General features: G+C 32.8%; 2 protein-coding genes across 3 annotated transcripts in view; both read left to right on the forward strand.

Annotated features, from left to right (window-relative positions):
- LOC106871068 (discoidin domain-containing receptor 2) overlaps positions 1-15,000 on the forward strand; it is a 180,817-nt gene that overhangs the window by 164,403 nt on the left and 1,414 nt on the right. For both annotated transcript variants that reach the window (XM_052972844.1, XM_052972854.1), the window contains exons 9-13: positions 3,690-4,012; positions 8,974-9,101; positions 9,713-9,910; positions 12,173-12,407; positions 14,958-15,000. The exon at positions 14,958-15,000 is cut by the window's right edge and continues 1,414 nt beyond it. In XM_052972844.1, coding sequence (XP_052828804.1) covers positions 3,690-4,012; positions 8,974-9,101; positions 9,713-9,910; positions 12,173-12,407; positions 14,958-15,000 — 927 coding nt within the window. The remainder of the gene's footprint in view (positions 1-3,689; positions 4,013-8,973; positions 9,102-9,712; positions 9,911-12,172; positions 12,408-14,957) is intronic.
- LOC106871069 (60S acidic ribosomal protein P0) lies at positions 10,290-12,150 on the forward strand. Its single transcript, XM_014917340.2, is given in 2 exon segments — positions 10,290-11,180; positions 11,182-12,150. Coding segments are annotated over 2 exon segments (480 nt in total). The 5' UTR covers positions 10,290-11,006; the 3' UTR covers positions 11,488-12,150.

Raw genomic sequence — 15,000 nt, forward strand, 5'->3', positions numbered from 1 at the left:
TATATATATTAAGTATACAATATTAAAATTGTCTGATAGCTTTTACAGAAATTAAGGCAAATACAAAGTTTTCCTTTTAAATACTCTCTCCTTATCCTTATTCAATATTTTTCTTTGGATAAAGTTCTACAAAAGCCAACTGAAGAAAATCTGAAGAGTTTATTGCTTGAAATAGAATCAAAAATAATTTCTTTACTTTCTTTTTACTGGAGGAAAAACTGAAAACAAAATAAGTTCTTTACAGTTTCCAAATGACTATAACTTTTTTTTTTTCATAATATTTTAGTGCTAAAAAATAGTTACGTACACACTCTTCAGTGTGTGTGTGTGTGTGTGCATATATGTATGTATGTTTTTTATGCATGAGCTGAACAATGTTTTTGGCACTAAACATTTTGGCTCATTAGCAATTTGATGTGTAAATTCTAAGATTCATGAATTATATATCAAAGACAATAAACTGGCCTATTTGTGTCAACCCTTTAGATACTACTATCAATAATTTAGGTATTTTCTACATTTTACTTTTTATTTCTTATCTTTTTCCAAACATTGCTTCTAATTAGTTAATAATTGATTATTTAGTATGTAAATAAACTTTATCATGAATACGCTTTGTTTTATTTGGGGGTTGTTTTTATTTTCTGTATTCTGTTTTAGCTACAAAAATTTTTTTAATGGCTTTCCATAAGTGAAATGAATGTAAAGTGAAAACAAAAAATAGGTTGTGGGGTTTAATTTTAAGTAAACTACAAGTAATATTCAAATCAAATTTATGTTGCTTAAAGATTTTGTGAAGGATTTGTTTTTTTAATGATTGTTTTACAGTTCAATGCTTCAATAATAATGTCTATTAGTAGCAAGTCACATTTTCACATTACAATCAGTTTACTATTAATCTTATTACTTTGAAAGGTTGATCTGAAACTCTATGGTGCCTTTGACTTTTATTTCAACAAATTATAGACATTGTCTACTAACTTACACTTACCTACCTACTTCTTACTGAGAAAATATAGCATATTCTGCATGTGATTGTCATGACAAGGTAATGGTGACAAACAGCTCTCTTTAACATCAGTTTTACTACACTGTCTTCAGATAGATCAATATTTTATACAAGTTCTACTGGAAGATTTTTTTTTAATTTTTTAAACTATCCTGATATATTAGTTTTAATCTGGAATAGTAGCTCTTCTGGGTGGGTAATCTTCACAAATTGAAGATATTCATCTTTTGAAAAAGGAGACACTGATCACAAGTGAAGGTGTTAAAATAATAATGGGGAGGAGTAAATGTAGATAAGAGGAAGAAAAGAGAATAATGGTGCGTGGGAGGTTATAATTTAGTGAGAAGAGCAGTGTCCACAGTATTTTCAAGCCTTCCCAGAGTAGGTTGATCAATATAGTTGACATTCAGTTTGAACATCATATTTAAGACTATGTGGGTAGGGATGGAATTGCAGTTATAGGCAAGAAATATGATGAAAAATGTTTATTGAAATAATAGTAGTAACAGAATTAGGAGAATCAGATCATCTGGATATGCAACTTGCTAGATTATAACAGCAGAAGCCGTGAGCTAGGATTGTAGTGTATTAGTGAATGACTTCCATATTTTTGATTCTAACATGCAAAATGTTGGGAGAAAAAGAATCTACCCACCGCCTTAGAATTCCTAGTTTAACAAAAGATTTTATTCCACAGATTCGTCTGCTTATTAATAGTTATAAGGACCTGCAAAAATTGCAGTTATCACAATATTAGTTCCTTACTTTAATATTTTTTTAATTAAAATTAATTACCTATTAAATCAGTTTCAAGAATTAAAATTATTAGTCCTTTGTTTGATATTTTTCCATAATTAAAAAATAAAATTATTGATTTGATGAAATCATTTCTTTTACAGTGAAACAAATAGGATGGGACGCAGTAACATTATACATATTTTAAACCTGCACTATCTCATCTATTAGGCCTAATCTTCTTAAGTCTTTATCTTCCACAAATACTCTCTAAAACTAACTTATAGCACTTTTCCCTAGCATGCATTGTTTTAATTAGATGTTCATACTATTACAATCAGTTTTTAAATGTATATTTTCAAATCTCTTTGATACTCAGTCACTTCTACAACTTGTTTGCAGTTAAATATCATCAGAAGTGTATAAAGTTTGGCCTATGGACCATATTCAGAAGCCTTTCTCCAAATCCTGCAGATCTTCTGCCTTTTTGTTTTGGGAGAGAAATCTATAATCACCAACAGAAGCAGCAATAATTAGCTATATTTAAACAAACACCACAGATTTTAATTTTTGAATTAAAACCTACTGAAGACAGAAACAATTTTACATAATGCAATTAAAACACAAAAACAGATAACATTATTTTAAATTCTGGAAACAAAATACTTGAATTTCAATAGATAAAGAAAAGTAAACAATTCTTAGAGACTAGCACCTTCTGCTTTCTAATCTCAAAATAGTGGGTCTGTAGATGATCTTATTCATTTTCTATAGGTTAAGCAGAGGTTGCTCATGAAGTTAGCAGCTTCAGTGCATGCGATGCATCTGTGATTCTGGTTCCTTGTCAATCTGCCATGGATCCATTACCCCTTTTGTTCACCTTATTTTCGTTGACTACACAACACTGAGGTCTTGTCTACTTCTTTACTGCATATATTAAGCAAGTCTGTTTCTCAGATGATAATTATCCCCTTTAAATTAGTAAGCTAGTTTTTATGATATTCACTTTTTAGCCCTTTGTTGTATCAATCAGAAACAACTCTAAAGTTTTTAATCATTTCAAAAAATCTGGATTGAATCAGTCTTAATATCAGGATAAAGAAACTAGATATCTCTTCTTGTACTTCTGTGAACCTAAACTATCAAAGAAATCAAGACTGGTATCAGTCCTTGGTGCATATCTGCCTCTACAACATATCCTCCTTCCCCATGGCCTTATTGAAACGTTCACTTATTTACATGGCCTGAACAATTTTTACAAATCATTCAGCCATATATAGCTTTTTCATTGCCCACTTGACTAAAGAATGCATCATAGAATTTTTTCTTTTTTTTTTCAAAATAGTTCCTTGCATGCAAAAACCCAAAATAATTGTATACTATGAGGAGGAGTCCTTTAACAATTTTGGTTCAGACTATAATATGACAATGTAGAGGGATGAAGACCCAAGATAGTAGAATAGTGAAGTAAAATGTCGCATAATACTTAATTTCTTTTGCTGACTTGAATTAAAATGCCTGTGACAATTCACCTTTCAAGTGTTTAGAGTTAATAAAATAATGTAGTTGGTTTGATTTAACTGACTACATGTCTACCTCTGCTACAATTAGCCCTGTCAATATCTTGGTCCTATTGCTGCTTTTGATACTTGAAAGAAAATATTCCAAAACTAAAGATACTACTACTTGTTCGTATCAATACCTAAGATTTCCTTTAATTGACTAATTTGAATAAATTTTTGAATAAAATTTTCAGGTAATTTTAAATAAAATTAAAAATGTTAATGTTTTGAATCAGGAAAAATAAAAATCACAAGTGACTGAAATATCAGAGATTTAGCCATCCATATGGTATTATTTTTGTCTTTAAGATGGTTAAATTCATTTGTTTAATATCTGTTTTTAAAACAATACGCTTTGAGTTTTCTATTTCACCACATTCCAGATTCCCGTGATTATGCTGTACCTGACGTGACCAAGTCATCTTTGACAGTGTCCCTACCACCACGACCTCCACGACCTCCCAAGGGCACACCCATCATGGGTAACACACTTGACAAACCTCCCAACTATGAAGCACTTTATGCTGCTGCAGATATAGTCAATGTACACGTGCCTAACATTCCCAGTCTACAGGGGGTTAGTGGCAACAATATTTATGCAGTACCCAATGCTGACCTACTTCTTAGTATTGACTACTCTGTGGCAGAATTTCCTAGAGATAACCTTAAATTCATTGAAGTTCTTGGTGAAGGACAATTTGGAGAGGTAAGATGTGTGTATGTTATAAATTTGAATAATTTTTCTTTATATGATTTGATTTCAGCAATGCTTTGTCACCTTTGAACATCTATAGGCAAAAGTTTTTGTTGAACTATGAAAAAGATCTTTTGTCAAACTGAGGAGGACAAGATGAAATCTAGACCTAAGAGTTTCTTATGATGCTGATATGATCTTTGGAGTTAGTTTTTTGTGAAAACTTTATAAGAATTCTTATAGTTGATGCTACAGAAGGGAAGAATGAAAATATGATTCTTGGCTTCATAGAGTTGTGTGTTTCTTAAAAGCTTCATTAGATTATCACTATGCTCCCAGACTCTCTTCCCAGACTTCATTAGCAATCACTATCTGTTCTCAAAGCACCAATTACAAGTATTTCTCTGGATTTTGCAATCCATAGTTTGTTTTTCTCACTAGACTCTTGGAAACTACTGAATGTAAACCCAGGAACTTTTTCATTTATCAAGTGTTTCAACAATATGCTAATTTTCTTTTTGATTTTCATTTTTATTTAGTTTCTCATTAATTCTACCATCTTTTTTGCCATGTGCAATGCTTTTCTCCTTGAACATAATAGTTTAAAAATACAGAATATGTCTGGAAAAGTGTTGTTATTTAAGGATGAGAAATTGTGTGTCTTACTCAGGTGTTTGTATAATTCTCTGCAGTCGAGTGTTCTAGCCATAATTGGTAATATGCTAAAACTATAATGGCTGAAGCCTTTGTATTGATCAATAAAAGCACTTCAGCATATGTCTCTTACTTTCAGCTACTTCATAATTCTAACTCAGGAAACGGTATAATGTTTCGATACTAAAAAAGACAATAGTGGATCAGAATCTCTGCAGTGAAACTGTAATTCATGCAATTTATACATGCAATTATGTGTGGAAATAGAAAAGTTTTACAAAAATACCATCACCATTGAAACAATAGATGCAATGATTTTATAAATGGTCTGAAAATTTTAACTGTATTTATGTGTGTAAGTGTGTGATGCTTTGCTAATTTTGCACCTGCTTTTATTTTGAAAAGAATATAGAAAGTAAATAATGAATATAAATGGTTAAACAACTTTAAATTCTCATTAAACTAAGTTGAATGCATAGATAAAGGAAATGCCGGGAAAATGGCAATGAAGGCTGTAGTAATAAGATATTGAATGTTTTTTCTCTATTAGGTGTAATCACATTTTGAGGAATGTGCTTGCTAGAAATGAATGTTAACTCTATTTTAACACACAACATGGAGAAAATGGAATATAATATTTATAATGTGATTACTTAGAATATAATGTTCATGATATATAAAAACTATGTACTGATGTAACAGAAATGCAAAGAAACATGACCTTATATAAGCCCTATCAAAAATTACTTTTCTTTCATTTATTTATTTATTGTCTTAAATAAAAAATTTATTGGTTAACTTGAACAAAGATATCTTTAAAATTGTCAAGCACACCATAGTACAGACTTAATCTCCTGGGTAACATATTCTGCAGTCTGCTTTCTGATCCTCAGTTGAACTTATTTAATTTCACTAACAAATTCTTCCTGAATTAAAAAAAAAAAAATTAGAGCTGGCAAGAGGAGAATAAATATAACATTCACTGTATGATGCTGGCACAGCGAGCTACATTTAGAAAATGCATTCTGAATAGAAAAAATATACTCTGATGGTACATGTGTGTGTGTGAATAATTTTTAGATCTGCAATATGTTGCCTTTAATTAATTTTAATTGCTGGAATACATTATTTTGCAGAGGAGTATGTGATTATTTCCATTTGAATCCTGTCCATAAAACAATAAGTGGAATATCATCCCCTTCAAATAACAGTTTAACATAGACTTAACAATAAATTGAATTTTATTCCTTCACAATAAGAAAAAGATATTTCTTCACATAACCTTTTGGTTAAGAAGTTTGTATCATAACTACATGGTTCTGAGTGAGATTCCACTGCTTGAGTAGCAATGAAAGACTTAATGTTAACCAATATTTGTGCACAGAATTTGGTAGTTGGAAATTGTGAAAATATATATTTACCATAATGTAAATATCCTAAAATATGTATAATCATAGATTTTCCACACTACAGCCATTATCTAATATAGAACTCAATTTGTTTGGTAGATATATATTTTTTTTTTGTAATGAACATATATATTAATATGTATATGTGTAAATATATATGTAGCTCACTCTAGTAAGACCATTTCTTGATTATTATTCATGCTTCATTTCTAAAAATGACCGAGACTCCACCTCTTAAGCATTGCAGTAACTGCAGCTGCACAGGCAACTAGAGATTTGTAATTGCTTTCACTTACTCTACACCTTCCATGTAATGAAGCGGGGAAGTGGCTGCATTTCATTGTCAGTGATGTACATGATACTCTGACTGCTGCAATAAAGAATTCTGCCATCTGTTTGGGTTGTGAAGATGGAAAACCAATTATATTTCCTACAGTAGCTGAATAGTAGGAAATGGGATCATGCTGGTTGCTCAGTGAGCTAAGAAATACTTGTACTGATGAAAATATTTGTAGTGGACGTCCTAGCACTGAACTAACCCCATTTTTTATAAAAATCATAAAAAATAGTATGGACAAAACCCCCTGACCTCAAATTGAGAAGACACAGGCTTGACCTACATATACCCCTGTATTCCAGCCAGAGAGACTGTGTATCTATCTTAGACTGGTGCTGAAGACCACCACACTGAAAATCATCAAGTTCTTGAATTTTACTTGCCTCTTAGTTCCATTATTAATCTTAAAACAGCTGCAGTTGATTTTATAGCAAAGCTTCCATGTCTTTGAGTCAGCTGATACCTTGCTCTGTACCTCATCTATCTAGAATAGATTGATGGTACTTGTGTTTTTCAAACAATAGTCAGTGTGTTCAGATTTGGGAAACCCAATTTAGACAGTAGCTGTTTTGTGGATTATCTTACGCATGGCTGGTGTAATGTTGGTAGCCTTTTTTATCTTGCTGGTCATATTTGCTGTAAGTGTACAATGCACTTCGGATTTTTTGTTTTCTACTCGTTTCAGTGCAGTTTTGCTAAATTCCTTGAACTTCAATCTCACAGACAAATTGCATACACTATGTATCAACACATGATTAGTGAAGCAGTACTCAGCCTCCCTCATGACAGATGTACAGCTTGCATCTGTAATGTTGCCCCTCTGAGTAAGCACATATTCCAACAGGTGCTATTGTTTTAACTGTGGCTGGCAATAGTTGTAAAACTTGTTTGTTCAGGAAGCTGGAAGAAGTTTTGTCATGGCTAGATCATATTTCAGGCATTGTTTGAATATTAGTTGTCTGTTGGACTTGATATTTCATTTTCCAAAGTAACCTGATGCATGGTCACATGTTTGGTAATTTATCCTTATTCTTGCATTAATATTGTCCTGGCACAAGCATCTTATTAGTTGTTAGTACTGCATCTTCATATACACTTTCAGCAACTTTCAACATGTTCTTCTAATAAAAGGTATTTTACTGATTGAGTTGCTTGCAGAGAAACTAGGACAGACTAATTTAGGATCTTGGCAAATTGTATATTCAGTATTTGGTGTTGGTTGTTGATAGATTTATATCTAAGTTTTTCGGTTGTGGCTGTACATTCTTCCTTAAGCTTAAATTTTGTCTCTAAACTATCATTTTAATTTGTTTTGTAGATTGTGTGTGCATGCGTAGGGCATTGGCATGGCTATATGGTTAAGAAGTTTTTCTTTGCAACCACAAGGTTTCAGGTTTATTCTCATTGCACACCGTCTTGGGCGAGTGTCTTTTGCTAAAGCACTGAGCTAGCCAATGCTTTGTGAATGAATTTGGTTGATGGAAACTGTGCTGAAGCCTCTTATAGCTGTATATATTTGGGTTTTGTCCTGCTACCATGTGATCTTGCATTCTATCGTACTACACAGGACACTGGAAGTCTTCTACTGTAATCTAGGGTCAACCAATGTCTTGTGGGTGGATTTAGGATGATGAGAACAGTTGAAGCCTGTCATGCATGTATGTGAGTGTGTGACTGGGTTAATATTTACATGAAATCATTGAACTTTATGATATTGTCATATAAAATGGTTGTCTAGATTTTGCGCTTTCAAAAACCAGTAAAATAAAAAAATTGAGAAACAGTTTAGATTTAACAGGAAGGACACCTAGCTGTAAAACAATACCTTGTTGTATTTGTTCAACCTATGCTAGCATAGGAAACAGGTGAAAGACACCGAAAAAACAAGTGAATTCCTGTGTTTGTATGTGGTTGTGCAAATCTTCATCTTTCTCTGCACATTGATTGTTAAAGTTCCTGTAATTAGCAGTTCAGCTAAAAAAATTAAATAAATAAGTATCAAGCTTTAAAAGACAACAGTCTTTAAAATGGTCAAAGCATTGCCGCAGTGGCTGAAACAAGCAAAACATTAATGACATAAACGAATTAATATGCTTGTGTGTGCGTGCCCCTGCTTGCAATTGAGTTAGATACAAAACTTGCTAAAATAATAGTCGTGTAAAAGAACTTAACCACTCGATAAATACCACATGGATAAAAGAAGTAGCAAATACTGAGGTCGATATATTCGACTGAAACCCTTGACGGCTGCAGGTCCACTAATACTGACACCAACTCGCTATATCATTGACAGAATTTCTCGTTTTATATAAATTTAATAAAAAAAAGAAATTGTAAGGGAGATAACTCATACATTTTTTCTCGTGTTAATTCCCCTGATAAAATATCCTGTATTTTTCTTGAGAAAATGTCAGTTTTGTTTTGTTTTGTTTTTAATGTAATGTACTTTAATAATTATAATTTTTAGCTTGTTTCTTACATTGGTAGTGTAGCATTAATCTTATTACAAAAATGCTAATTCCCAAAGTTATATATTTCGTAACATGTTTAACAATAATTATTTTCTTGTCTAGGTTCATTTGTGTGAAGCTGCCCGAATAACCGACTTCTTGGGAGAAGAATTTGTGGTGACAAGGACAACACCGCGGTCAATGTTAGTTGCTGTAAAAATGCTACGTCCCAGTGCTGATGACAGAGCCAGGTAATTAATTAAATTTGACTCACTCTGAACTTTTCGTTTTCTCTGTCCTTCATTATTATGTGAACATTTTTAAAGACATAAATACAATTGTTAGCTTGAATAAGCACATCAGCTGGAGTTGCAAGACAATTTAATGATTGGAATCACTGTGTTATATATCAAAATATGAGTAGTATGAAGGAAATCTAGTTGAAACACTTATTTAAATCTGATATTTGTAAATTGTGTAAGATGTATCCAGAAACATTCCTTAATAACATGGAGGTACTTCTGCAAAAACGTATCACCTCACCAAATAAATTATATATATATATATGGATAATAATAAATGGAGCAAAACGCATGTCAATAAAAGTTCCTTTAATTCCTACACATGTTTCGAAATAAATGATAGTACTTGTTGGGGTTCCTCATTTATTTCTCTTCAGGGAGTGTAATTTTGCTACCTCTGGTAACTATTAACCTCTGGTAACTATTAACGTATTTAAATTATCGAAAGTTTTAATAACTGATATAATATTAATATATACATAAACTAATATATATATATATATATATATATATATATATATTTGCTGTTAGTTCCTAATACAATATTTGTTTTAATTCAGAGCTGATTTTCACAAAGAGATCAAGATTATGTCACAGCTTAAAGACCCAAACATAGTTCGTGTACTTGGAGTCTGCACACAAGAAGAACCATTATGTATGATTGTCGAATATATGAAATACGGAGACCTCAATCAATTTATCTTGGAACATGTCCCTGAAAGTCCTGTGGCTGCTGCAACCAATGCTAAGACAATGAGGTAAATACTAAAATCAGATTTTCTAATAACATTTTACAAACGCATGTGTATTTTATTTTACATATAAATGTTAATAATTATATTAGTATTATTTTTAAACATAAAATAAAACAAAACAGGAAAGTGAAGCAAAAAATTTTCACTTTCCTGTTATTTTACAATAACTCTGCAAAATAATATTTCCATAATTCTGAATTTTATTATGTATTTGAACTAATATGCATCAGCATATGAGATCAGATATTGGATTGTAATAATGAAATAAGCAGATGCACTTCAAGAGAAAACAGCTGGGATTTACCCTAACTACCTGCCTATATATATATATATATATATATATATATATATATATATAATTTAATTAGATGGTGTGTAAACCTCATGAAGGGATGGTTCATCCAAGGAAATACTGGTTCAATACCTAGTATTTTGGGGGAATAAATTTCCTTAAAATAATAGGTATATATACATAAAAAGATATAGTTTATATTCATTTAAAAGCAGAAAAGGAAATGGAGATTAGGAAGATAATAATTGTTTATTATTAACAGCAAGTTGGTCATCTTCACTTACAGCCATTTCAGATATATTAATACTCAATAAACATTAAATTTACATTAATGTGACATGAGCACAATATCATCAGAGGAAAAAAGATGTATATTTAGATGTTATGTGTGTGCTTATGAATTCATTTTAGCAGACTGAATGTTATGTGTGTGTGCACATATGTATATATATATATGAAACAATGTTTCTTTATGTTATATATTTTTTTAAAGAATGTATCAGCTCTAACTGAACCTTCATGATGTATTCCCTTCTGTCATATCTACGTCTCATTTACCAGGCTGTGCTTTATACTTTTTCTCACACATTGCTTTCCTCTGGAGCTTCATCTCAGTTTCCATGAAACTTCAAGCATTCAAACAGATCGTTGACTCTATTAATCTTACCCTGTTATTCTTACTCGGGGAGAGCTTAAAAAGGATATAGACAGTCTTTCTTTCAACTCAGGGACTACACCACAGCAATTTAAAGATAAATCTGAGAATGTATAATATGCTGCCCGTTAAAACAGTATGGCAACTAAGAGATGGTCAAGGAAGATAAATCAACCTGGAAAGCCAACTATTTCATCAAGATCATTCAATTGCTTAATGAATATCCCAAATGCTTCATCGTCAAGGCAGACAATGTTGGCTCCAGGCAGATGCAGACCTTCAGAATGTCACTCAGGGGCCATGCAGTTGTCCTCATGGGTAAAAATCACAATGATGAGGAAGGCCATAAGAGGTCATTTGGAGCACAATGCAGCCCTTGAAAGGTTACTGTCACACATTAAGAACAATGTTGGTTTTGTGTTCACTTTGGCTGATATCAGGGATAGATTGACGAATAACAAGGTAAAAACTCCTGCTCTTGTTGGTGCTGTTAGTCCTTGTGATGTGTTGATACCTGCTTAAAATACAGCTCTTGGTCCTGAAAAGACTTCTTTCTTCTAAGCTTTGTCTATCCCAACAAAAATTTCCAGTGGTCCTATTGAAATCTTGAATGATGTCCGTAACATAGTTTGATTATTCAATATAGCAAGGGGAGATCATTGAGTTGTCTCCCTTTTTTCTTTTTTTTTCTTTTAATATTTGGCACTGTAGACAACAGAAGTTTTTCTAGTACTCTTCCTGAATCTTTCCAATGTAGAAGAAGAGTAACAAATATCGAATTAAATAAATACAATGAACAGTAAACAAATTGTTTTCACATATGACATACATTCAATGTTTCTAAAGTTAAAGAAAATACCCAGAAAATATTCAAAAAAAACATTTAGTGATTGAAAGTGGGTGGAAATGTTGTGCAATAGTGAAGTGAAAGCTGAATTTCAGCAGCTAAAAAGACTGACTTTAATCTGATAGATGATCGGAAACATTGAATACAAATGAGATGATAAATTTAGAAACTAGGATCTCACAGGTTAACACAAAATAGAAATCACTTACCTCAACATCATCATAATCATTTAACATCCATTTTCCATTTTGGCTTGGGTTAAAATCAATAACTAGACTGATGCAATTTCATATAGCTAAAATGATTATTCATTAATTTTTTTACATTTATAATTTAACATTAACTTATATTATTTCTTTCAGTTGTTCAAACTTGTCATCAAGTATTTCAATTGAATTTCCAAATACTTTGTTTCGTATTTCATTCTTCATATCATTTTCAATGTTTTAAATTTTCCATTTCCCTTTTCAGCTATGGTTGTTTAATCTTCATGGCGTCACAGATTGCATCAGGAATGAAATACCTCGAGTCCCTGAATATGGTCCATCGTGATCTGGCCACAAGGAATTGCCTTGTGGGCCACAACTACTGCATCAAGATCTCTGACTTTGGCATGAGCAGGAGTCTTTATAGTGCAGATTATTACAGGATAGAGGGAAGAGCTGTCTTACCCATCCGATGGATGGCCTGGGAAAGCATTCTCTTGGTATGTTGCTTAAGAACCTTCGTCTTTTACATGTTAACTAAATATTCTTTTATTCTTTTACTTGTTTCAGTCATTTGACTGTGGCCAAGCTGGAGCACCACCTTGAAGGATTTTAGTTCAAACAACTCAACCCCAAGACTTATTTTTTAAGCCTAGTACTTATTCTATCAGTCTCTTTTGCCAAATCGCTAAGTTACAGGAATGTAAACATACCAACACCAGTTGTCAAGCAGTGATGGTGGGGACAAACACAAAGACACACACGCATAGATATCATCATTTATCATTTAACGTCTGCTTTCCATGCTAGCATGGGTTGAACGATTTGACTGAGGACTGGTAAGCCAGATGGCTACACGAGGCTCCAATCTGATTTGGCAGTTTCTACGGTTGAATGCCCTTCCTAACGCCAACCACTCGGAGAGTGTAGTGGGTGCTTTTACGTGCTACCGGCACAAATGCCAGTCAACTGGTACTGGTATATATATATATATATATATATGATGGACTTCTTTCAGTTTCCATCTACCAAATCCATTCACAATGCTTTGGTCAGCTTGAGGTTATAGTATTGGGTCATCCCATAAATAATGCAGTTTTTTCAATTGCACGAACTAAAAATCGGAGGGGGATGGGATAAACTACCTGCATCAACTTGCTATAAAAGCAGGTAGTAATTTTACCTTGTCCTTATTCTTAGTGCAAGTTTTGAAGAGTGCAGTTCAATTTTAACAGTTATTTTTACAAAGCTGTAATGAAAGTGACAAAGCATATTCAGCGTATTTTGCTTTATGAGTTCAATAAAGGCAACAATACAATGGAAAGTGTGAGGAATATTAATGGAGTATATGGGGATCAGACTATAAGCGTAAGCCAATGTCAACAGTGGTTCCAGAAATTCCAAGCCAGAAACTACAGCATAGAAGACGAGCCTTGTCTTGGAAGATCTGTAGAGCTCAACAAGGATGTCCTGCAAACCTATCGTAACTTTTGAGGAACTAGCAGAGAAGCTTGGATTTGGTCATTCAACCAGTCATTCAAGTCAGTGCTAGAAGAAAAGCAAACATCTTTGGTTTCAAGATGAAAGGTGTTCTTCCATCAGGATAATGCTCAGCCACACACAGCAAAAAGATGACATTACAAAGGCTGGAGCAGTTTGAATGGGAAGCAATGCCCCACCGACCAGACATTGCCCCATCTGATTATTATTTATTCTGCATTCTTCAAAATCATGTGGATGGAAAAAATATGAATTCTGTAGACTAGGTCAGAACAGTACTGAAGGAGTATTTTTTGTCACGGACAAGTGAATTTTGGAAGAGGGGCCTTGCAAGTCTACCAGCTAGATGGAAGAGCATTGTAGAAGAAGTATAAAAAAAACACCTTATTTATGGGATGGCCCAATAGAAAACACTTGCCCAAGGTGCCACAAAATTGGACTGAATCCGGAACCATGTGATTGGAAAGCAAACTTCTTACACATAGCCACACTCCATTTGTTTGTAGTTCATTAACAATGAAACATTTAACAGCTGTGTTGGAAAAGGTTTCACAGCCATTACACAAATTTGATATGTGGAAAAATTAGTATTGTTAATGTGTTGCAATGCAGTTTGTTCATTGACAGAATTCCAGCAGCTAGTTAATTAATAATTCTTCTTCCTTGCCTTTAACCCTCCAACACGGGATATAGGCCACTTATAATTGAATTCCATGTCGCATAATTTTTCGCTTTTGTACTTATACTCTGCCATGAATGTCCCCCTTTCTCTAGTTCCTTTTGTGTTGATCTACGCCATGAGTTCTTAGGCCTACCCATCTTTCTATATCCATCCGGTGTGTCCTTTCTAATTGTGCTACCAATTCACTTTCACTTTTTCTTAAATATTTGCTCCCTAATCAAAACTTGATTCATTCTTTGCCATAGCTCCATATTGCTTATGTGTTCGTATTTAGGTAGTAAGATAACATTCTCAGGCAGCACCGACGAAGATATTAAGACGAGAATAAGTAAGGCAAGGACCGCTTTTCACAAGTGTAATTTCAATAAAGAACAAAATAAGAATTTTTAACATTAACATAAAAGCGGTGTTATTGTATGGGACTGAGACATGGCGAACAACAGTTAAGTCAAATAAGCAAATACAATCATTCATCAACAGATACTTGCGTAGTTAATTAATAATAGTTAGAATAATTTTTGAATAATCCTAAATTTAAATATTACTGTTTAACTCTTTAACATTCAGATTACTCTAGCAAATGTAATAGTTATTTAATCATTTTGAACTCCTCATACATTATCTTGTAGCTTCGAGATTTCAATGACATGATTGTTTATTTTTAAAATGACATTGTATTGGTAGGTGTGAAAGGCCAGATCTGTCTGATCTAAACATAAAACAGGCAGAACATTTGAGATTGATATGGCCAGTTTGAATACTAAAGGGTTAATCTTGGGAACTCGAAGGAAATTATTGTGTTTTCAACATTACTCGTTTGTAAGTAAATATTCTGTTCATAAAATGTTGTTTATTTTTCCTAAAACAGGGCAAGTTCACGACTAAGAGTGATGTGTGGTCATTTGCTGTAA

The sequence above is a fragment of the Octopus bimaculoides genome, chromosome 1, assembly GCF_001194135.2.
Source record: "Octopus bimaculoides isolate UCB-OBI-ISO-001 chromosome 1, ASM119413v2, whole genome shotgun sequence".
In the NCBI taxonomy this organism is placed as follows: Eukaryota; Metazoa; Mollusca; class Cephalopoda; order Octopoda; family Octopodidae; genus Octopus; species Octopus bimaculoides.